This window comes from Erinaceus europaeus, chromosome 10, assembly GCF_950295315.1.
Source record: "Erinaceus europaeus chromosome 10, mEriEur2.1, whole genome shotgun sequence".
NCBI lineage: Eukaryota > Metazoa > Chordata > Mammalia > Eulipotyphla > Erinaceidae > Erinaceus > Erinaceus europaeus.
In genome coordinates this window covers 62,097,459-62,122,168 of record NC_080171.1, presented here as the reverse complement: position 1 = coordinate 62,122,168, position 24,710 = coordinate 62,097,459, and the positions used below count along the sequence as shown (strand labels likewise).

At 38.1% G+C, this 24,710-nt stretch overlaps 2 protein-coding genes across 6 annotated transcripts in view; one reads left to right on the top strand and one right to left on the bottom strand.

The window, feature by feature from the left end:
* Positions 1 to 24,710, bottom strand: part of IFT74 (intraflagellar transport 74) — a 131,828-nt gene that overhangs the window by 62,500 nt on the left and 44,618 nt on the right. For all 3 annotated transcript variants that reach the window (XM_060199666.1, XM_060199668.1, XM_060199667.1), the window contains 2 exons: positions 10,718 to 10,856; positions 6,550 to 6,612 (listed from right to left, as the gene is read on the bottom strand). In XM_060199666.1, coding sequence (XP_060055649.1) covers positions 6,550 to 6,612; positions 10,718 to 10,856 — 202 coding nt within the window. The remainder of the gene's footprint in view (positions 1 to 6,549; positions 6,613 to 10,717; positions 10,857 to 24,710) is intronic.
* LRRC19 (leucine rich repeat containing 19) lies at positions 13,517 to 24,254 on the top strand. 3 transcript variants are annotated; one of them, XM_016193915.2, is made up of 6 exons: positions 13,546 to 13,627; positions 14,725 to 14,800; positions 17,347 to 17,436; positions 20,054 to 20,567; positions 22,806 to 22,994; positions 23,649 to 24,254. In XM_016193915.2, exons 3-6 carry the CDS (start codon positions 17,356 to 17,358, stop codon positions 23,975 to 23,977), a joined length of 1,113 nt encoding a protein of 370 aa, XP_016049401.1. In that variant the 5' UTR covers positions 13,546 to 13,627; positions 14,725 to 14,800; positions 17,347 to 17,355; the 3' UTR covers positions 23,978 to 24,254. The 3 variants fall into 3 exon arrangements, with proteins under 3 accessions (XP_007536265.2, XP_016049401.1, XP_016049402.1); XM_007536203.3 differs by lacking the exon at positions 14,725 to 14,800 and having other exon boundaries at positions 13,517 to 13,627; XM_016193916.2 differs by lacking the exons at positions 13,546 to 13,627; positions 14,725 to 14,800 and adding an exon at positions 14,807 to 14,932.

Sequence of the window (24,710 nt, the reverse complement as noted above, 5' to 3'; positions counted from 1 at the left end):
ACAGGTCTTTATGCTATGTACTATGAGTGCTTAAGCCCTTATTTCATTCTTTCTATTTCAAATATATAGAGACAGACTGAGAGGGGGCGAGAAGGAGAGGTACCATAGAATCACTCCGCAATCCATGGAGCTTCCCCAAGTGCTGTGGTTATTTTCATGCAGTGCTGGGACTCAATTCTGAAGCCTTACACATGGTAAAGCATTCAGGGTGCAATGCCTCCCAGCTGTGCTTTTAGTATCTTCTTGATGTGTTATCCATTATTCTTTTTAAAAAAGTATTTTACTTATTTTAATAAGAGAGAGAGAGACAAGGATAGACCATATGTTAGGCCACAAAGATAGCATCAGCCAATTCAAGAGCATTGAAATCATCCCAAGCATCTTCTCAGACCACAGTGGAATTAAACTAACACTTAACAATCAACAAAAGATTAGTAACAGTGCCAAAGTGTGGAAGCTCAACAGTACACTTCTTAACAACTTCTGGGTCAAAGAGGAAATCAAGGAAGAAATCAAAATGTCTCGAGAGTTCAATGAAAATGAAGACATAAGCTATCAAAATATTTGGGACACAGCTAAAGCAGTCCCAAGAGGGAAGTTCATAGCTATAAAAGCACACATTAGGAAACAAGAAAAGGCACAAATAAACAGCCTGATTGCACATCTTAAAGACCTAGAAGAAGAAGAACAAAGGAATCCTAAAGCAACCAGAAGGACAGAAATCACTAAAGTTAGGGCAGAAATAAATAACATTGAGAATAGGAAAACCATATAAAAGATCAACGAAAGTAAATGTTGGTTCTTCGAAAGAGTAAACAAAATCGACAAGCCTTTAGCCAGACTCACAAAACAAAAAAGGGAGAAGACCCAAATAAATCGGATAGTAAATGAAAGAGGAGATATCACAAAAGACACCGCAGAAATTCAACATATCATGCGAGGCTTCTATGAACAACTATATGCCACAAAGCTAGAGAACCTGGAAGAAATGAATGATTTCCTAGATACCTACCAACTTCCAAAACTAAGTCAAGAGGAAGTGGATAACATGAACAGGCCCATCACAGCTAATGAAATTGAAACAGTTATCAAAAATCTTCCCAAAAATAAAAGTCCTGGACCAGATGTCTTTACAAATGAATTCTACAAAACCTTCAAAGAAGAACTAATACCTCTACTTTTAAAAGTCTTCCAGAAGATTGAAGACACTGGAATACTCCCTGCCAGCTTCTATGAAGCCAACATCACCCTGATACAAAAGCAGACAAGGACACAACCAAAAAAGAAAACTACAGACCAATATCTCTGATGAACATAGATGCGAAAATATTAAACAAAATTCTAGCCAACCGGATATAGCAGTATATCAAAAATATTGTTCATTATGACCAAGTGTGGTTTATCTCAGGTATGCAAGGTTGGTTTAATATAGGTAAATCAATCAATGTGATCCACCACATCAACAAAAGCAAGACCAAAAACCACATGGTCATATCAATAGATGCAGAGAAAGCCTTTGACAAAATACAACATCCCTTTATGATCAAAACACTACAAAAAATGGGAATAGATGGAAAATTCCTGAAGATAGTGGAGTCTATATATAGCAAACCTACAGCCAACATCATACTCAGTGGTGAAAAACTGGAAGCATTTCCACTCAGATCAGGCACTAGACAGGGCTGCCCACTATCACCATTACTATTCAACATAGTGTTGGAAGTTCTTGCCATAGCAATCAGGCAGGAGCAAGGAATTAAAGGCATACAGATTGGAAGAGAAGAAGTCAAACTGTCCTTATTTGCAGATGACATGATAGTACAGATGGAAAAACCTAAGGAATCCAGCAAGAAGCTTTTGGAAATCATCAGGCAATACAGTAAGGTGTCAGGCTATAAAATTAACATTCAAAAGTCAGTGGCATTCCTCTATGCAAACACTAAGTTAGAAGAAATTGAAATCCAGAAATCAGTTCCTTTTACTATAGCAACAAAAACAATAAAATATCTAGGAGTAAACCTAACCAAAGAAGTGAAAGACTTATATACTGAAAATTATGAGTCACTACTCAAAGAAATTGAAACAGACACAAAGAAGTGGAAAGATATTCCATGTTCATGGGTTGGAAGAATTAACATCATCAAAATGAATATATTACCCAGAGCCATCTACAATTTAATGCTATCCCCATCAAGATCCCAAGCACATTTTTTAGGAGAATAGAAAAAAATGCTACAAATGTTTATCTGGAACCAGAAAAGACCTAGAATTGCCAAAACAATCTTGAGAAAAAAGAACAGAACCGGAGGCATCACACTCCCAGATCTCAAACTGTATTATAGGGCCATTGTCATCAAAACTGCTTGGTACTGGAACATGAATACACACACTGACCAGTGGAATAGAATTGAGAGCCCAGAAATGAGGCCCCACACCTATGGACATCTAATCTTTGACAAAGGGGCCCAGACTATTCAACGGGGAAAGCAGAGTCTCTTCAACAAATGGTGGTGGAAACAATGGGTTGAAACATGCAGAAGAATGAAACTGAATCACTGTATTTCACCAAATTCAAAAGTAAATTCCAAGTGGATCAAGGACTTGGATGTTAGACCACAAACTATCAAATACTTAGAGAAAAATATTGGCAGAACTTTTTTCCGCATAAATTTTAAAGACATTTTCAATGAAACGAATCCAATTACAAAGAAGACTAAGGCAAGTATAAACCTATGGGACTACACCAAATTAAAAAGCTTCTTCACAGCAAAAGAAACCACTACCCAAACCAAAAGACCCCTCACAGAATGGGAGATCTTTACATGCCATACATCAGATAAGAGTTTAATAACCAACATACATAAAGAGCTTGCGAGACTCAACAACAAGACAACAAATAACCCCATCCAAAAATGGGGGGAGGACTTGGACAGAATATTCACCACATATGAGATCCAAAAGGCTGAGAAACACATGAAAAAATGCTCCAAGTCTCTGATTGTCAGAGAATGCAAATCAAGACAACAATGAGCTATCACTTCACTCCTGTGAGAATGTCATACATCAGAAAAGGTAATAGCACCAAATGCTGGAGAGGGTGTGGAGGCAAAGGAACCCTCCTGCACTGCTGGTGGGAATGTCAATTGGTCCAACCTCTGTGGAGAACAGTCTGGAGAACTCTCCGAAGGCTAGAAATGGACCTACCCTATGACCCTGCAATTCCTCTCCTTGGGATATATCCTAAGGAACCCAACACATCCATCCCAAAAGATCTGTGTACACATATATGTTCTTGGCAGCACAATTGGGCACCATTTGCTGTTAAAATTCATAAGGCTCTTGCTGGGCGGGCTAGCTGGCTTCATGGCGGGTAACAGAGACGACCAGAGACAACGGCTGGGCAGAGAAGCTGTATTTCTTTATTCAGGAACAACGATTCATAAACTAAACCAAACTAATGACCAAACAGAACTCTGCTGTCTCTTTGCGGCGGCACAAGCACTCTCTCTTACTCTCGAACTCAGGAACCCAGGAACTCTGGCGGGGTTCCTTCGGGGCGGGGCCAAGGAGGCCCGCGAAATTTAACTAGACTGATCCAATTCTCTTGGCGGGGGAGAACTAGAACCCAATGTAAAGCATACAACAATAGCCAAAACCTGGAAGCAACCCAGGTGTCCAACAACAGATGAGTGGCTGAGCAAGTTGTGGTCTATATACACAATGGAATACTACTCAGCTGTAAAAAATGGTGACTTCACCGTTTTCAGCCGATCTTGGATGGACCTTGAAAAAATCATGTTGAGTGAAATAAGTCAGAAACAGAAGGATGAATATGGGATGATCTCACTCTCAAGCAGAAGTTGAAAAACAAGATTAGAAAAGAAAACACAAGTAGAACCTGAAATGGAATTGGCGTATTGCACCCAAGTAAAAGACTCTGGGGTGGGTGGGTGGGGAGAATAAAAAAAAAAAAGAGAGAGAGAGAGCATGTATGAGAAAGAGGGCAAGCACTGCTCAGGTAGGGCATATGGTGGTGCTAGGGATTGAACCTGAGACTTTGAAGCTTCAGGCATGAGAGTGTTTTTGCATAACCATAACTATTATGCTGTCTTCCCAACCCTTATCCCATTTCCCCAACCCTTCATCATTCTTTAGAATAAGGGAAATGCAAATCAAAACAAGTAGGTATAACCTCACAACTATCAGAATGGTTGTTGCTGAAAGATAAGAAACAAGTAGGGTCTAGGCAGTGGTATACCAGGCTACTATGTGCAAAGACCTGGGTTCAGGTCCCTGGCCCCCACCTTTATAGCGGAAGTTTCATGAGTGATGAAGAAATGCTATAGGTACCACACTTTTTCTCTGTCCCTATCTCTTCCTCTCCCTCTCAGTTTCTCTCTGTCCTATCAAAAGTAAATGAAAGAAAAAAAGAAGGGAAAATGGTCTTGGGGTGGGGGGTCAAGAGCATAATGTTTATGCAAAGAGACTCTTATGCCTGAGGCTCCCAGATCACAGGTTCAAATCCCCATCCCACCATAAGCCAGAACTGAGCTGTTCTCTGGTAAAAATAAATAAGTAATAAAATAAAATAATTCACTTCTCTTTAAAAAAAAAAAAAACAGAAGAAGGAGAAGGAGAAATCGCCTCCAAGAACAGTGGAGTCATTATATAGGCATTGAGTCTCAGCAATAATCCCAGTAGGAAGGAAGGAAGGAAGGAAGGAAGGAAGGAAGGAAGGAAGGAAGGAAGGAAGGAAGGAAGGAAGGAAAGAAAAAAGGGAAGGAAGTGTCGGGCTTAGCTTCGCAGGCGGGATACAGATGACCCGGGACTCATGGCTGAGCTGTACGCAGTATCTCTTTATTCATGCAAGACGCAGCACAATCTAAGCCGAGCTAAACTAAACTAAAACTAAACTAAAACGAACAATGTTGTCTTTATATATACTTCCAAAGTAGGGTGTGAACAGGATGTGACACAGAGAGGGTGGAGAGAAAAGTGACTGGTGGAAGATCAGGGTGTGACAAGGAGAGGGGGTGGAGCAGGTGAGAATTCTACCACTGAACCACCAATGCCCTGGAGGGAAGGTGGTGCTTTATGTAAATGTAAAAGTGATTTATGTAAATAGACTGCAGCTTTGAATGGGATCAAACTAATCTCATACAGACATACTAGTGTTTAAGCTAGGGGGAGCTGGCATACTATCCAACAAGGAAAGAAGGAAGAAAGGAAAAAAGGGAAGGAAAGAAGGAAAGAAGGAAGAAAGGGGATGCATGGAGGAAAGGAAGGAGGGGATAAAAAAAAAGGAGGGAAGGAAGGAAAGAAAGAAGGGTCAAAACTGATTCCAGGAAATAGCAGTAGTAAGAGGTGAGTGATGACCTGGCCATACTTACTACTACTACCACTACTAGTACTACTAGTACTACTAGTACTACCACCACCACCAATACTGCTACTGCTACTACCACGACCACCAATACTACTACTAATAATAATAAATAAAAAATTTACAGACCATAAAAAAAAATCACTTTTTGTTTTTTGCAAGCCACAATTTCTTTTGCACCCAGTAGGCACTCAATAACTGAATCCATATTTTCACCAAACTAGGATGTTTAAGAGTCCTGAATGGAGAATAATTACTATGTATTTATTAGTAGACTACTAAATAAATGTTCACTTGAATGATTTCCAATAATATAATTAGATGAACTGTCTCCTGTAGCTAAGTACTAGGTGAACCCTTATTTACTCTTCTTTTTTGTTTATTTTCTTTTCTTGCCCTTGTTGTTTTATTGTTGTAGTTATTATCGTTGTTGTTATTGATGTCTCCATTTGCTGGGCTAGCTTCACGGGAGACCAGGAACTCGTGGCAGCCTGGTAATACAATTCTTTATTCATGTGGGAATCCCAGAGTTGGGTGTGAGCACAGCGGATTAAGCCACATGGCGCCAAACCACAATGGCCGGTGTCGCCTCCCTGTCTGCATGTCTGCCCTCCTCCAGGTCAGGACATGGAACAAAGGGGAAAAGAAGAAAGAGAAACCAGAAACAGAAGGAGCTTTATAGGATAAAATCGGAAGTGGCAAGTCGGAAACAGAAATGGCTAGGAAAGGGGGTGCAGAGAGGCAAAAGGCATGCTGGGAAGGTGGAAGCAACTGTTCTGAGGGTTTTAACTAGTGGGATTAATGTTACCCTGCAGGTAGGGTGGGTCTCGAGGTAGAAAGAAGATAGATCAATGGGTGGGGATCTTTCAGGCAAAACAATGATCATGCAAATAGGCCACAGTATCAGCAATGGAGCAGGGGGGGGCTGGCTTAATGTCCAACAGTCGTTGTTAGATAGGACAGAGAGAAATGGAGAGAGGAGAGGAAGACAGAGAGGGGGAGAGAAAGATGCAAACCTACTTCACCACCTGTGAATCGACTCCCCTGTATGCGGGGAGCCGGGGACTCAAACCAGGATCCTTACACCGGTCCTTGTGCTTTGCGCCACGTGCGCTTAACCCACTGTGCTACCGCCCGACTCCCCCCTTATTTATTCTTATACTTACCCCTTCCAGGGCCTCTTTTTTCATGTTCAGTGTATCGAGTTGTTGCTGAAGTATATCTAAGTGCTAAGAAGAATGGCAAAAAAAAAAAAAATATATATATATATATATATATATATATATATATGTCAAAATTGCAGTAAGAATAATTTGTTTTTCAACATTTTAAATAGATATGTTAAGGTCAATTTTGTGAAAGTCTTCAACCTATGTTTTGCAATTGGGCCAGAATTAACATAACTTGCTGGTCTCCAATTTCTTTCATGATGTCTAAAAACCTTGACATATTCTACCTTTAAAATACATTATGAGAGTCACAAAGGTAGAAAAATGGGTAGAATAACTTTCTTTCATGCTTAAGGCTCCAGTTTTGATTGTTTTTTTTTTTTTTTTGCTTCTAGGGTTATTGCTGGGGCTCAATGAACTACAAATCCACTGCCCCTGGAGGCCATTTCCCCCCTTTTGTTGCCCTTGTTGTTTATCATTGTTACTATTATTGTTGTCACTGTTGTTGGATAGGACAGAGATATTGAGAGAGGACGGGAAGACAGAGATGAGGAAAGACAGACACCTGCAGACCTGCTTCACCACTTGTGAAGTGACTCTCCTGCAGGTGGGGAGCCTGGGGGCTCAAACCGGGATCCTTATACTGGTCCTTGTGCTTCGCGTCATGTATGCTTAACCCACTGCCCTACCACCCGACTCCCCAGTTTTTTTTTAACCATATCATTGCTCAGCTCAGCTCTGGTTTATGGTGGTGTGGAGGATTTGAACCTGGGACTTTGAAACCTCAGGCATGAGGATCTCTTTGCATAACCATTATGCTATGCTATCTATCCACCACCCTAAGGCTCCAGTTTTGTACCTTAGCACTCCATATGCTGAAGTAGTACACTGGTTCTCTATTAAAATAGGTAAAGAAATATTTTAAAATCTTTTTGTTATTATCTTTATTTATTGGCTAGAGATAGCCAGAAATCGAGAGGGGTGATAAGAGAAGGAGAGACAGAGAGACACCTGCAACACTGCTTTACCACTAGTGAAGCTTTCCCACTACAGGTGGGACCTGGGGCTCCAACTGGGTCCTTGCCCACTGTAACATGTGCACTCAACCAAGTGCACCACCACCTGGCCTAAACAAATAAATCTTAAAAAAAATTAAAGAAAATATACGAGGACTGGAGGTGACTGTAATAGAGCATGTGCTTTGCATGTATGAGACCATGGGTTCAATTTTCAGCACCAGATAAGAGCAACAAAAGGGTCTCTGTGGATGGTGAAGTTGTGTTTTGTGCTATCTTTCTCTTATTAAAAAAAAAAAAAAGGTAATTTGATTGTTTTTTTTACTGGAACACTACTTAGCTCTGGCATTTGGTGACATGAAGAATTGAGCCAAGGACAGGGAACATATAGCATAATGATTATGCAAAGAGACTCTCATGCCTGAGAGCTCAGGTTAAACCCCTCCCCCTCCATCATGACCACCACACACACCATAAGCCAAAGTTGAGAAGTGCTTTGGTAAAATAAAATAATAACAGTAATAATTAAAACAGGAATTGAGCCTGGAACTTTGTAGGCTCAGGCATAAAATTTATACTATTTCCACAGACCCATTCAAAAAATTTATGAAAGTACTGGATTGGGAGTCTGGCAGTAGCGAAGCGGGTCAAGCACACGTGGCGCAGAGTGCAAGGACTGGCACAAGGATTCCAGTTAGAGCCCCCAGCTCCCCATTTGCAAGGGAGTCACTTCACAGGTGGTGAAGCAGGTCTACAGGTGTCTGTCTTTCTTTACCCCCTCTATTCTCCTCTCCTCTCTCCATTTCTCTCTGTCCTATCCAACAACGACAACAACAATAGTAACTATAACAATAAAACAACAAAGGCAACAAAAGGGAATAGATAAATAAATATTTTTAAAAATTTTTTTAAATAACTGGATTGGGTGCAGGTGCAGGTGCAACTGGTTGAGTGAACATATTACAGTGTGCAAGGTCCAGGGTTCAAGTCCCTAGTCCTCACCTGAAAAAAAAGGGTTGTTAGTAGTGAAACAGTAGTGCACATGTCTCTTTCCCTTTCTCTCCCTTCCCCATTTCAATTTATCTCTATCTCTACTCAGTAAATTAAATTCATGAACTAATTATATTCAAAGCCTTTATGCAAGAAAACGTACTTTTAGTAATATTTTGGCATTTCTCTAATATACTTTAAGATGCCCCAGCATCTTCTAAATCCTGTCTAAAATGAAGTTTGTGGTCAGGGAGTTGGCTCAGTGAGGACTTGCATGTAAGAAGGTCCAGGTTTGATCCTTACACCACTAATAGCCACAGTTGAGCAGTGCTCTGATTAAAAATTAATTAATTAATTAATTAATAGTAATAAGAGATGTGGTTATGAATGGGCCAGGAGATAGCTCAATTGGCAGAATAGCTTACCATGCATAAATCCCTGGATTTGACTTTAGGCACCACAGGGAAATACCAAGAATAGCAACAGTGGGGGAACTCCATGTATGGTGAAGAGATGCAACTGCTGCACCATCTCCCCAGTTCATATTCATAAAATCTTTTAATACTGTAAACCAAGGTTACATCCATTTATGAAAAAAAAAAAAGGAAGGGGGGGTTGGGTGGTGGTGCACTGGGTTAAGCGCACATAGTATGAAGTGCAAGGATCTCGGTTTGAGCCCCCAGCTCCCCACCTGCAGGGGGGGGGGGTTGCTTCACAAGCAGTGAAGCAGGTCTGCAGGTGTCTATCTCTCTCCCTATCTCCCTCTCCCCTCTCAGTTTCTCTCTGTCCTATCCAATAAAGCAAAAACAAAACAAAACAAAATTTAAAAAGGCTGCCCGGAGCAGTGGATTCATAGTGCAGGAATCGAGTCCTAGTGATAACCCTAGAAGCAGGAAAAAAAAAAAAAAAAAAAAAGGAAGGAAGGAAAGAGAGAAAGGGAGGAAGAGAGGAAGAAAGTAAGCAGGAAAGTTCTGGCATATGGTCTTATAATGTCTCCATTTAAAAAAAAAAAGTGAGGTGGAAGGTAGATTATATAATGGTTATTATGTAAATGGACTCTCATGCTTGAGGCTCCAAAGTCCCAAGTTCAATCCCCTGCACCACCACAAGCCAGGGATGAACAGTGCTCTGGTAACAAAAAACAAAAAACAAACAAACAAAAAAAGGGAGTCTGGGAGGTGGTGCTGTAGCTAAGGACTAGACTCTCAAGCATGAGGTTCTGAGTTCGATGTCCAGCAGCACATGTACCAGACTGCTATCTGGTTCTTTCTCTCTCTCTCCTCCTATCTTTCAAATAAATAAATAAATAATCTTTAAAAAAATTATTTTGGGGCCTGGCAGTGGTGTACCTGGTTGAGCATCATGTTATAATGAGCAAGCACCGGGTTCAAGCCTCCAGTCCTCACCTGCAGAGGGGAAGCTTCCTGAGAGACGAAGCAGTACTGCAGGTGTCTATCTTTCTTTCTGTCTAGCCTTCCCCTTCGCTCTCAATTTTTTTTCCCCCCTTTATCCATATAAGTACCGGGCACCAACCAATTGTGCCACTAGAGCTCCTTTTGTCTCTATCCAATAAAGAAACAATTGAAAAAAAAAATCTTAAAACTGTTTTCATGTTTGCTTATGCCATGACAAAATGAAGGATGCATAGAGCAGAAAAGGCAGTATTGTGAAATCTAGGTCACCAAGTACCATAAGTGTCCAAATGACTTATCTGTAAACTTGTTAAAAAGAAGATTGTGCTCAGTAAGTCTAGTCATGCTCACAGGGGATGCTGATGCTGGCCATCACCAGATCATATTATTTTTAATTTTTTTAATATTTATTTATTTTCCCTTTTGTTGCCCTTATTTTTTATTGTTGTTGTAGTTATTTTTGTTGTTACTGATGTCATTGTTGTTGGATATGACAGTGAGAAATGGAGAGAGGAAGGGAAGACAGAGAGGGGAAGAGAAAGATAGACACCTGCAGACTTGCTTCACTGCCTGTGAAGTGACTCTCCTGCAGGTGGGGAGCCAGTGGCTAGAACGGGATCCTTTTGATGGTCCTTGAGCTTCGCCTCATGTGCGCTTAACCCACTGCGCTACTGCTGGACTGCCACCAGATCATATTTTTAGCAGCAATTTACTTTATGCCCTGTATAGAATAGAAAATAGTATTACCTGCAAATATTTCTCATTTGTGGTTTTCATTTCTATGTACTTGATCTGTTTTTCATGTGACATGTTTTTGATAATGCCATCAGCTGCTTGTTTTTCCTGTTCAATTTCTTCTTCAACACTTCTAATTTGTTTTTCTTTCCTGAAATAAAAATACCCAACATTCCTCTTACTGAATACAGGGGAAAACATCAGTTAACTTCACTTAGGTCACAGTCTTAACTTAATGTGTAACTTAAATGATTAAACTATAATTTGTGATGGAAAAGTCCTTGGAGTTATATGAAAGCATTCTATTTGACCTGTACAAAATTCAGTCTACTGGTACAGATTTATTTTACATCTTTATCTTCTCAGTCTAAAAGTCCTTTTGCTTCCTTACTCTCCATGAAAACACCAAGAACAGCTATGGAGGTACTTAGTGGCTCAAATCCCAGACTTCCAAGCATGAGGTCCTGAGTTTCACTAATAGGAAGGTGGGGCTATGGAGCAGCAGCAGCTGTGTTTCTCTCCTCTCCTCTCTCAGGTCAACTAGGAATACCAAAGGAGACCACCTGGTTCTGCAACAAAGCAGGACTAGAACGACTTCAGGAACCCACCAAATCACCAGTGAGTGCAAACACCTGTGGCTCGTGGACAGAGAGGAACCTAGGGAGAGATTAAGTGGCTGGTAACAGTCCAGCAGTTTACCAATTGAGACACCACCTCCAGTCTGTTTCACCAACAAAAAGACAGCTGAAGGATGGAGAGGACTCACCTGAGACTCAATAAATGCAACTGTGAGTCTCCATTGCTACTGCCCTCGGAATCTGGAGCAGCGGTGGGGAGGTCCTGTGCTGACACCAGGGAACAGAGAACTAACCAGGAAACTCAGGAGAAGATCTATACCTAGGTATCTAGCAATGGGGCTGTAAGAGTCTCTTTGCATAACCACTGGATTATCTCTGCCACACCCTGCTTTATCTCTTGGTCAGGAGTCAGTGATTAAGCTAAGAAGCCTATTTATAGTTTAAAAGCCCTCAGGCTCTCATACCCTACAGGTAAGAAAAAGAACAAAAGAGGCTTTTAAACCTCTAAGCCTTTTAAACTCCAATTTAGGGATTAAAATAATAATAATAATAATAATAATAATAATAATAATATTGAAACAACTGTCAATTTCCACAACTGTGAACCCTTCAATTACCTTATTAGACACAAGTCAATCCAGGCAAGATGATCAGTAATTTGAAAAATACTGAGAGAGGGATCTCATAACATACTATATAAAATGGTTATACCAACAAGAAGAAATATTGGAGAAATGAACCAGGACAAGAGTCCAGCTAAAAGCCCCCCAAAGGGTGAAGCACAAAATAATGAGGTCAATATCCAAACACTAGTTAAGGAAATAGTAACAGGAGTGAGTAAAGAGTTTCAAAGAATTGTCATCAGAAATGCAGAAACAACAAATGAGACCCTGGTAGAAAACACTAATTATCTCAGGGTTATTAGAAAGCTGAAAGCTGAAATAGATGAACTAAGAACACAACTAGCTGAACAAGCTAAAACAGTAACAGAACAGGGTAACAAAATAGATGACCTCCAGAAAACAGTAGAGGGGAGAGAGAATAGAATAACTGAGTTTCACTAATAAATAAATCTTTAAAAAGGAAAACAAAGACAAAAATCACCAAATATGTGAAGATATATTTGCACTATTTTTAAAAGAGATTTATTTATGAGAAAGATGGGAGTAGAGAAAGAACCAGACATCACTCTGGTCTATTTGTTGCAGGGGACTGAACTCAGGACCTCATGCTTGAGAGGCCAGTGCTTTACCCATTGTATCACCTCCTGACCACTATTTGCATGATTTATTATCACACCTGTGCACCAGGACTTGGAAGCCCCCCAGAGTCTTTTACTTTGGTGCATTACACCAAACAATAAATTTTAACCATGTTTTTCCCTATATGTTCATATTAGTTAGATGAAAATCAATTTTGTACAGCATTCCATTTCAGAGGGGAATTTACAGCACAAGGGATGTACATTTTTTTTTAGGCTATAAATGGTCAAGTGTCAGATCTTTTAATGCTTTGAGCACTTTGCTCCCATAATAACTTGGCAGTAAAACCTCCAATGATGGTGTCATAAAAAAATGTGTAAACAACAAAACTGAAACTCAACAAAACAAAACCTGGTGAGATCTTTTCAACTTGAGTCTTTCTAAACATAAAATATCTTTAGAACTTACTCTTAAATCATTCAGTAATATGTCGGTTAGAATATGTATTCTTGAAATATACCTTAATTCCGAGTAAGCTTACTAATACTTAATTTTTTTCAAGAATAATCTTAAAAAGGTTAATAAACCACTTTATTTATTACACTAAAACAGCCTTTAAGATTATTTTTCTTCTTGGGAGTCAGGTGGTAGCACAGTGGGTTAAGTGCAGGTGGCACAAAGCGCAAGGACCAGCTTAAGTATCCTGGTTCAAGCTCTCAGTTCCCCACCTGCAGGGGAGTCGCTTCACAAGTGGTGAAGCAGGTCTGCAGGTGTCTATCTTTCTCTCTCCCTCTCTGTCTTCCCCTCCTCTCTCCATTTCTCTCTGTTCTTTCCAACAAAGACAACATCAATAACAACAACAATAACTACAACAATAAATCAACAAGGGCAACAAAAGGGAATAAATAAATAAATATTTTTAAAAGATTATTTTTCTTCTTTAAGAAATTACTCTTCTAGTCAATCTTTTGCTAGGGAAATCTAGGTTTTTTTTTCTTTCTTTCTTTCTTCTTCAAATCACCTGCTCGCTGGGTACAAAGGTTAAAACAAAGTGAATGCAATCATATGACTTTAATGGAGGAGAAGAAAGAAAAAGATCTCAACATTTCTTAATATCATACCCTGAGACAAAGAAAGTGAAGGTAAGCCCCTATGTATTTACAGGTTTGGTGGTGGTTGTTAGTTTTCTTTTAACAACCATAGGTTAAGTTTGCTAAATCTGAAACAAATTTTCTTGTTTTATATAATAACCTTTGCCTTTAATCAGTGATAAAAGAGCAGAAAAAGTTGTATTTTCATATATGGTACCTAAGAAATATAAATCTGGTCAATAAGCAAAAATATCTTTCAAAGATTAAGTTATGATGTACTATAAAGTTAACTTTTAATCTGGAAAAATGTTTAATTTAGGCAATTAAGTTTATAATATTTTTATTTGAAGTATACAACTTACAGAGCATTTTAAAGTAACATTAACTCAAAAGCAAATTTATAAGATGAAAAGCTACTGGCCACAAGTTGTTAACTGTTGAAAACGGGCAATTCTCCTTATCTAAATTTTCTACTACACATATTTTAAATTAAAAAACATAAAGTGATTAACTATGAGAGTGGAATTCTTTGAAAATCATAAGCATATCACTTCAAATATACTGAGTTCTGACATACCTAAAATATTTTAAATATTTAATGACAAAACTATGCATATTTTTTATCTTTTTAACTATGCATGTTTTAACAAAACCAAAAATAACTGCATCTTTTTCTCTTATATAGAATAGTCATTGGAAGCAAATATCCAAAAAATCCTAAGAAGCTTTACTGAAATTTCATTAAGAACATTACTTTTTAGTATCATTTCCTTTAGTTTAAAGCTTTATTTCTGTAACAAAGGCTATAACAATTGTGAAATAAGTAAAAGAAAATGATATTTATTCTAGTTTTTAATTGCTGAATTCAAAACCAAATATAATTTCATATTTCAAGTTGATTTCACTGTGACTCAATAATACTTTTCATAGTTTTAAGCCAGTAATGCCTTCAGTTTGTTCAGTGCTTTATTATACATGATCTACCTTAAGTTCTGAGATACATTGCTTTTAATTCTAAAATGTACCAAACAGAAAATATTCCTTGTTTAATCCTTATAGTTTAATATTCTGTAGCACACTCAGGAAAACACTTACTAGCATTAAATAATGATATTACAAAATGATCTTTTATCTCCATTTCCATATAGGCTCACAGCCCTGTCTGACCTCGACTACCTTCTTCAGCTTCTCCGCATCAACTCTTAAGTCCAGTTATTTTTTCCTGTAACCTACTTGCTTCCTTGAGTGATTCTCATCCTATTTATTTCTGGGGGGAGGGGGGACTTTTCCCTTATTTGCTACTATCTTACCCAAGGTGTGCTACCAGAGACATTAGTAACATGTACACTCAACCAGGTGAGCCACCACCCAGTCCCAGAGACATTAGTAAGAACTTTACTGTACCACTGAAAATACTGAAACGTATCACTGAAGAGGCTGCATACTTATTCCTAGATATCATCAGACACTGTAAGCTACTTTTTATGACTTAGGGACCTGCTATTTTCATGGGCAGTAGAGTAGTGTGGGGCAAGTGATGACTTCATTTCTGAATCTAAAAGAGGTTCTATACTAACACATATCAAAGTTTTATTAAATCTAGAATGAACCGTAGTTTTCTTTAATAAATTTAATTGTAGAAAAGGAAAAAGGGGGAAAGGAACAAGCATAAGTACATCAACAAACCTAAGGCAATAAATTAAGTAGAACAGATTAGTGTTCAAATAACATAGAACTTTTATTTTAATTTAATTACTATTATTATTTACCAATAATATTTATTATTTTTTATTATTATTTACCAATTAATATTTATTATTTACCTCAGCTCTGGCTTATGTTAGTGCAGGGGATTAAACCTGGGACTTTGAAGAAGCCTCAGGCAGGATAGTCTGTTTGCATAACCATTATGCTATCTACCCCTGCCCAACAATGAGTTTTTGAAGGCAAAAGGAATTATCTCCAGACTTTATTGGCGGTGTTCTAAATTGGTGCTGTAATCACAAAAAATGGTATGGGAGTCTTCAAAAAAATTACTACTGTTGTAAATATTTATTTATTTATGAGAAAGAGAAAAGGAAGAGGTGGAGGGAGTGGGTAGAAGAGAGAACAGAGTATCATTAAGTATATGCAATGCCTGGGATCAAACTCAGGATCTCCAAAGCTTTATCCACTGCACCAGCTCCTGAGTCCTGCCTCAAAAAAAAAAATTAAAAATAGAAATTCCATATAATCCAATCATCTCAATTTTGGGTATTTACTCCCCAAAATATAAACATTAATTCAAAATGACAAATGCAATTCCAAGTTTACTGCAGTGTTAGTTACAATAGCCAAGAGCTGTAAATAACATTAAGTTATTTAACATTTTAATAACATTAAATAATTTTAAATAACATTAAGTTGCACAGCTAAAGTAGTGGTATATATACACAATGAAATACTACTTAAGAGTTTATAAACAAAATTATATCCTGTTATTTGAGACAAGATGGATAAACCTAGATGGCATTATGTTTAGTGAAATAAGTCCGATGTAGAAAGACACTGTTTCACTCTTATGTGGTATACAGAGAAAACAAATGGATAAACTAAATAAAAACGAACTTTTAGACTATGAAAAAAGAACTTGTGCAAGGGAAAAAAGTAGGGTACTATATGAAATCATACTCCTATTCACTGAAATCAGTCCATTCATTTTTAATTAATTTACTACACTACAACGTAAGTATTTACTAGTACTCAACAGATTACTTTGTCTAAACACTTAATCTAAAAACTGCCTTGCAATAATTGATAGTAATAATAGAAAAAAATCACAACACCTTATATATTTTTGCATATTTTATAATTACAGACTTTCATTTCTCTACAAAGCCAGTTGGAGAATAGTAATTGGACAAAATAATTTTTCACTGGGACAATGTATAAAGGTATACCAGGGTGGGGGAGATAGCATAATGGTTATGCATTAGGAGACCCTCAAGTCTGAGGCTCCAAAGTATATTGTTCCAAACTTCACAGAAAGCAGTCTGCAGATTTCTCAGAACAGTAGAAATGGACCTGCCCTATGGGCCAGCAATTTCTCTCCTGGGGATCCATCCATAGGAAATAAAAGCACCTATCAGAAGAGATCTATGTATATTCACAGCAGCACAATTTCTAACAGCCAAAACTTGGAAGCAACTAAGCTGTCGGCAACCAGTTGACAGATGAGTGCTTTAAAAAAGTTATGGTATGTACAGTATACATGACGGAATACTACTCAGCTGCTACAAATTATGAAGTTGTCTCCTTTGTGTCATCTTGGATGGAAATGGAAGACATAATGTTAAGTGAGATAAGCCAAAAAGAGAGGGACAAATACCAAATGCTATCACTTTTAAGTGGGACTTAATAAACGGGCATAGGGAGGGAGACACGAAGTGAAATGTGGACTGGACATGGTGTGGACTGGAAGTCAAAGCAAAGGACTCAGAGGAACAATGGGGCGGAAGAGAGGGTGGGAGAGAACTGTGGGATCCTAGTGCACAATGAAACTGTATTTATATGCCAATGATTACACTGTAAAACATTAACACCCTCAATAAGAAAATAAAGGAAGGGAGAAAGAAGAGAAAAAAGGAAACAGATTCAATTCCCTGACCCCCAAAAGCTAGAGCTGAGCAGTGCCCTGGTTAAAAAAAAAAAAAAAAAAAAGGAAATTGAGATGTCTTCAATAATTTCTAAAGTTATGGTCTCCCAAGATGAAAATACTCTCTTTCCATCAGGTCTCCAACATGAAAACCACATGCATCACAATTGTGTTTTGGCCCTTCTCTATGCTATTATTAACAGATGAAAGCCAGTCATCTAAAACAGTAAGTTTTTACATTCAAAGTAGTAAAAATATTTTTGAAGGTACATTTTATATATATCCAGTAAAATATATGATAAAAAAAAAAAAACCTATGATCTCTAAGCCAGATTTGACAACAGCAGTCTTTCTTTTCTTTTTTTGGTCTCCAGGGTTATTGCTGGGGCTGTGTGCCTGCACCATAAATCCATTGCTCCTGGAGGCCATTTTTTCCATTTTTGTTGTCCTTGTTGTTATTGTTGTTGGATGGGACAGAAAGAAATCGGGGGGGGGGGGGAGACAAAGAAGGGGAGAGAAAGATAGGCACCTGCAGACCTGCTCCACCACTTGTGAAGTGACCCCCCCCCCCCAGCAGTCTTTCTTTTAAAAGCTGACTGATTGATTGACTGATTTTTGCCAGCAGAGTTATCACTGGGCCTTGGTGCCTGCACAACTAATCTACTACTCCCAGATCTTTGTACATGGTGATATATGCACTCAACTGGGTATGCCACTGCCTGGCCACGAAAAGCTGAGTTCTTTTTTCTTTCTTTTTTTTTTTTCATCTTTATTTATTGGATAGACACAGCCAGAAATCAAGAGAGAAGGGGGTGACAGAGAAGGAGAGAGACAGAGAGACACCTGTATCACTGCTTCACTACTTGCAAAGCTTTCCTCATGCAAGTGGGAGGAGGGTTTGGAACCTGGGTCCTTGCACATTGTAACATGTGCACTCAATCAGGTATGCCACCACCCAGCCTCTAAAAGCTGAGCTCTTTAAAAGTTGATTAAAAGTAGAAAATTATACAATTTCACTGTAAAACAAAACTAAGTTCAAATTATAAAAATCATACTTTATAACAAACAAATCTTTTAAAAGTACATATTTATAAGTCATTGCATTATTACTACTGCAATTTTTAGAAGGGTTCAATTACACAAACAGTCAATATAAAAACTATTTTAATGGATCCATATTTACATAAGAATAGCAATAGAGGAGCTGGGCAGTGGTGCAACTGGTAGACACATTACCATGCAAAAGGATGGCCCTGGTTCTGACCTGCTAGAATGAAACTTCACAAGTAGTAAAACTGTGCTAAATGTCTCTCTCTATCTCTCTTCCTCTCCCTCTCTCTTTCTTTCCCTCTCCTCTCCCTTCCCTTCCAAGTTCTGTCATTATCAACAAAAGAAAGAAAAATTACCACAGAGAGCAGTGGATTCATTGTCCCATAATGCATGCAAAGAGGCAGAGAAAGAGAGAGAGATGGGGGGTTTGAGAAGAATAGAAATCATTTTCTTTCTTTCTTCCTTATTGTTATTATTTATTTTTTCTGAAGGAGAAGAGAGGGGTGAGCCAGGGAATCCGGCATAGGTGATTTTATCATTCCCAGGACTGCTTTTCATTCAGAGAGAGGGTGGCAAACGCTAGAAGAAGAAGAGAGAGGGTGGGGAGAAAGATGCACTGAGACTAAGGAAATAATAGAAAATGTGCCACAGTACTCCTCTGTAATGTTCAACTAAAATCTGTGTGCTGTAAGCAGCAGGGTAGGTATCCTACTGAGTGAGTTATTCTTCCAGACTCAAGATAGTAACTCTTCATATTGCCTGATGCTTTAAACACATCACTCAAGTTTTAATGTAAGTTAAATAATTTTCAAATTGTCATTCTATGAGCAACTAGACCTCTTGAGTTACATATTGAATATCACTTTTTTTTTTTTGCCTCCAGGGTTACTGCTAGGGCTCAGTGCCTGCACCAAGAATCCACCGCTCCTGGAGGCCATTCCCCCCCCCTTTTGTTGCCCTTGTTGTTGTAGCTTTCCCCCTGCAAAAGGGGACCAGGGGCTTGAAGCTGCGAAATTGTGCATTATAACATGTTCACTCTGGTGTGCCACCACCTAGATCCACTTACACTCTCTATCTTCTGCCTCAATAAAAATAAGTAAAAAGGGGGTCGGGCAGTGGCGCAGTGGGTTAAGCGCATGTGGCAAAAAAAACAAAGTGCAAGGACCAACAGAAGGATCCCGGCTCGAGCCCCGGCTCCCCACCTGCAAGGGGAGTCGCTTCACAGGCGGTGAAGCAGGTCTGCAGGTGTCTATCTTTCTCTCCCCCTCTGTCTTCCCCTCCTCTCTCCATTTCTCTCTGTCCTATCCAACAACGAATTGCGTCAACAAGGGCAATAATAATAACCACAACGAGGCTACAACAACAAGGGCAACAAAAAGAGGAAAAAAATGGCCTCCAGGAGCGGTGGATTCATGGTGCGGGCACCGAGCCCAGCAATAACCCTGGAGGGAAAAAAATAAAAAAACAAAAAAGTAAAAAAATAAAAGATTTATATATACACATATATTTCATACTGTAATACGAACGCTAACATAATTATTTGTTATGTAAATACTGACATGACCAACTGGAAGCTCCTTGCTCAGTTATATGAAGAGCTTGGGGAGCAAAGACATCTCATGCCTAAGGCTCCAAAGTCCCAGGTTCAAACTCCTACAGTACCATATGCCAAAGCTGAACAGTGCTCTGGTAAAAACAAATAAATAAAAAGAAGTAAATAAATGAATACTTGTATTTGAAAGTTAAGATGTTAATATTTTCCTTGTTTAATGCATTTATTTTTTCTTTTTTAGGAAGTCAAATATAATTTCACAGAAAAGAATTATTCTTTGATTCCAGCAAACATCAATAGAAGTGTTACTATTCTTGATCTCAGTTATAACCAAATTACTCTGAATTTTAGAGACACAGTAGTTCTACAGAAATATTTTTTACTCACTGAGCTCTATTTGATTCAGAATAATATCTTTATTTTACATACTAATAGCTTTAGTAACCTCTCCAGTCTAGAAGTTTTAAATATCTGTAGAAATTCCATACACATAATTCAACAGGGTACATTTGCAGGTTTAAAAAACCTAAAACAGCTATATCTCTGCCAAAACAAAATATCACGAGTGAATCCTGATATATTCACACCTCTAAAAAGCCTGATACTACTGAATCTGCAAGGCAATGTAATAAGTTATTTTCATGTACCACAACTTTTTCACCTGAACTCAATAATTTTATATGGAAACCCATGGAACTGCTCTTGCAATCTACTGACTTTGCAGAAGTGGTTGAATACATCAAATGTGACACTAGGTAAGCTATCATAATTTAAATTAAAACAAAGTATGATTGGTTTCGTTGTTGTACCCGAGACACCTTTTAATTTATGATTTTTTAAAGAAAAGTATTCTTGTCTAATGGAATAGGAAGAAACATTAAGAAGTAATAAAGGTTGGCCAAATAGCTCAATTGGATAGTGTGCTACTTTGCCTTATGTTCAATACAGGTTCAAGCCCAGCCTCCACATTGAAGGAAGCTTCAGTATTGTGGTTTCTTTTATTTTTTCTCTCTCTCTCTTAAGAGAAAATGATTGATAAACAAATCTTCTTTTGCTTCCACATACAAAAGGAGATGAAATATAAATGTTCTGTGGTGCAAAGCACAAGGACCGGAGTAAGGATCCTGGTTCGAGCCCCTGGCTCCCCACCTGCAGGGGAGTCACTTCACAGGCAGTGAAGCAGATCTGCCGGTGTCTGTCATTCTCTCTCCCTCTCTGTCTTCCCCTCCTCTCTCCATTTCTCTCTGTCCTATCCAACAACAACGACACCAGTAACCACAACAAGGGCAGCAAAAGGGAAAATAAATATTTTTAAAAATTTTTTTAAATTAAAAAATAAAAACAAATTTAAAAAAAGAAATATAAATGTTCGAATATGGGAGCCGGGTGGTGGCACACTTGGTTGAACACACACATTGTAATGCCAGTGGTAAAGCTGGGCTTCAAGTGTCTGTCACTCTCACCCTTCTCTGGATTTCTGGCTGTCTCTATCCAATAAATAACGATAATAAAAAAATATTCTCAATATATGACATGATACTTAAGTTTTTGTGTGTTCAATACATAAGGCTATTTTATTTTTATTTATTTATTTTTTTGCCTCAAGGGTTATCACTAGGGCTCAGTGTCAGCACTACAAATTCACTGATCCTGGCAGCCATTTTTTCCATTTTTTTATTGCATAGGACAGAGAGAAATTGGGGGGGTGTTTAGAGAGGGAGAGAGACAGACACCTGCTTCACTGCCTGTGAAAAGACACCCCCAGTAGGTTGGGAGTCAGGGGTGTGAACCAGGATCTTTGAGGAGGCCCTTGTGCTTCATACTATGTGTGCTTAACCTGGTGTGCCCAGCCCCCCTATTTTTTTTTCTTTAGATATTTCTCATTTTTAGGATATCATGGCAGAGAGTAGATGAAAACAGGTATGCTACTTTGCTGACTACAAATTATACTTTACCTAAGACCCAGATTTTCACCACAATTTTAATCACAAAGTACCAAACTAAGCAATAAGCTGTTACTGCACTTAAATTGTACTTATAAAATAATTTAGTATTTAGGTCCATATTCCTAAAGGGGGAAATGTTGAAAGACAGGAGGTACCTGGAGGGTACCGCTCAGAAAATGGTAGTGGTGAACAGGTATGGCTTGGCAAGGTGGAGGTGGGGCTTGGGAATTAAAAGGGAGATCTGTGACAGGGCTTCTCTCTCTCTGTCTAGGTATAAGTATTAACTCTCTCTCCCCCCTTCTCTCTTTCTCTTTCTCTGCCTATGTCTGTCTTTCATGTTTTAACATGTGAATGTTCTTAATTTTCCCAAGTAAAATTTAAAATTCCTGAAAAAATAATAATAAAAAGGAATGTACTATTCTCATTCTTTGTATTGTAGACAAATGCAAATGTCTTTCTTATAATTTACCATAACAGACATATATGTCCAGAAATTCTATATAAAAGTAATTATGGGCTGGTCTGGGAGGTGGTGCAGTGGATAAAGCACTGGGTTCTCAACCATGAGGTCCCGAGTTTGATCCCCGGAAGCCCATGTACCGGAGTGATGTCTGGTTCTTTCTCTCCTCCTATTTTTCTCATAAATAAATAAATTCTTTAAAAAATAATAAATAAAAGTAATTATGGACTGGGGAGATAACAGAGTGGTTTATGCAACAGACTTTGATGACTGAGACTCTTGAGTCTCAAATTCAATCCCCAGCACCGCTAAAAGCCAGAGATGAGCAGTGCTCTGGCTAAAAGTGATAATAAAAGTAATGATAATAATAACTGTAAAATATTTTTTAAAATCTTTCTTTTTTAACTAGAGTACTGATCAGCTCTGGCTTATGGTGGTGCAGGGGACTGAACCTGGGACTTTGCTGCCTCAGGCATGAGAGTCTATTTGCATAACCATTATGCTATCTACCCCCACCCACTATAAAATATTTTTGGCCAGTCACATTTTCCATAACAAAACTAAATTAATTCTTTCTTACTTTCTAGAAAATGAGAACATAACCACATGCAGTGACCCAGAGTTCCTGAAAAACTACAGTATCAAAACAGTGACTTATCCAGAGGAATGCTACTCAAAATTTTCTTCACCTATAACTGAGGATTTTTACACTCATTTTCAGTCCATTAGCAACTCCACATTTAACAGATCTTTGAACAACTTAACACAAAATTCAGGTATTATGTTCATTTGAAATTAATGTTGTGATAATAGCATGATAAATGAAACTGAGGCAATTCTCAGTACATTTCAACATTTACAGTTTCCAGAAACGATGTTAAAGAACATTTCATTCTATTCAGCAAAAGATTTACAATAGTGTGGTTCAGGAGGTGGTGCAATGGATAAAGCACTGGACTCTCAAGCATGAGGTCCTGAGTTTAATCCCTGGCAGCACATGTATCAAGAGTGATATCTGGATCTTTCTCTCTCTCTTCCTATCTCATTAATTAATAAATAAAATCTTAAAAAAAAAAAAAGATTTACAATATACTGGGTCCCAAATTAAGTTCAATGTCAAATGCCACTACACAAATTATTTAACTTCTTGAGACTTAGTTCTAGTCAAACCACAATTCTTAACAGGTATAGATCAATAATAGTCCCCTAAATAAATAGTTAAGGAATATTTGCAAAGATTATTTTGAAAAAGGGTATTATTTTAGTACACCAAGAAATATATTTATTATAGTTTTAGTAGCTTTGGTCTACTAAAACAGATCAGTATAATTTTTATCTCTAGTAATACTGGGGATGCATGACTTATTATTGTTTGTTAATTTAACAAAAATCTCTCTTTTCTTTTTCTCTCTCATTAAAAAAAAAAAAAGAACAGGAACCTCTTGGGAAAAGTTGGACTTTTCTTGTCAGTGTTGTAGTCAGTGTACTGATAACTTCAATCCTCATTTTTATTGCAATCAAATGCCCAGTGTGGTATAATTATCTGCTCAGCTACAGTCATCATCGCCTAGAAGAGCATGAAGTGGAAACCTATGAAGACAGTTTTACTGGAAATCCAAGTTCTCTTTCACAGATACCAAATATGAATTCTGAAGAAACTACAGTAATATTTAAACAACCACAGTTGTTTGTGATAGATGATGATGGGTTTATTGAAGACAAATACATAGATACTCATGAGTTATGTGAAGAAAATTAATTTCTTTCAGTATTTTTAAAATATTTCCTGAATTAGCAAAACAAATTCTCTGAAATTTTAATAACTAATTAAAGTACAAACACAATGTGCAAACACAATCCCTAAAAAACTATTAATTAAAAACCATCACCATAAAGCATGACTATCACAGCTAAAAAGTTGGTGGTTTCCAAAATGGGCATCACAATTATCTATGAGTTTTGTTTTCAAAAATGCACTTGCTTTTCTGTGTATCTTTGCAAGATTCTAAATGAATTTAAAATCTTATTTGAACGAATTTGTGTTGGGGCTGAAGAATCTCCAGTTAATTCATGCATAGATCTTTGTGATCCTGTAGACACAGAAGTGTCCAGAAAATTTTTTTCTAGAATATTAATTTCCAGAGAAAGATTTATAAATATTTACAGGGAGGGACTGGAAAGTGGTACAAAGAGTTGAGCACACACATTATGTGCAAGGACCCAGGTTCAAGCCCCAGTCCCCGCCTGCAGGGAAGAAACTCAAGCAGAGGGGGTCAGGCGGTAGCGCAGCCGGTTAAGCGCACTTGGCACAAAGCACACAGACTGGCATAAGGATCCCAGTTCAAGGCCCTGGCTCCCAAGCTGCACAGGCGGGGGTGTCACTTCACAGGCAGTGAAGCAGGTCTGCAGGTGTCTTTCTCTCCCCCTCTCTATCCTCCCCTCCTCTGTCAATTTCTCTCTGTCCTATTCAACAACATCAATGGCAACAATAA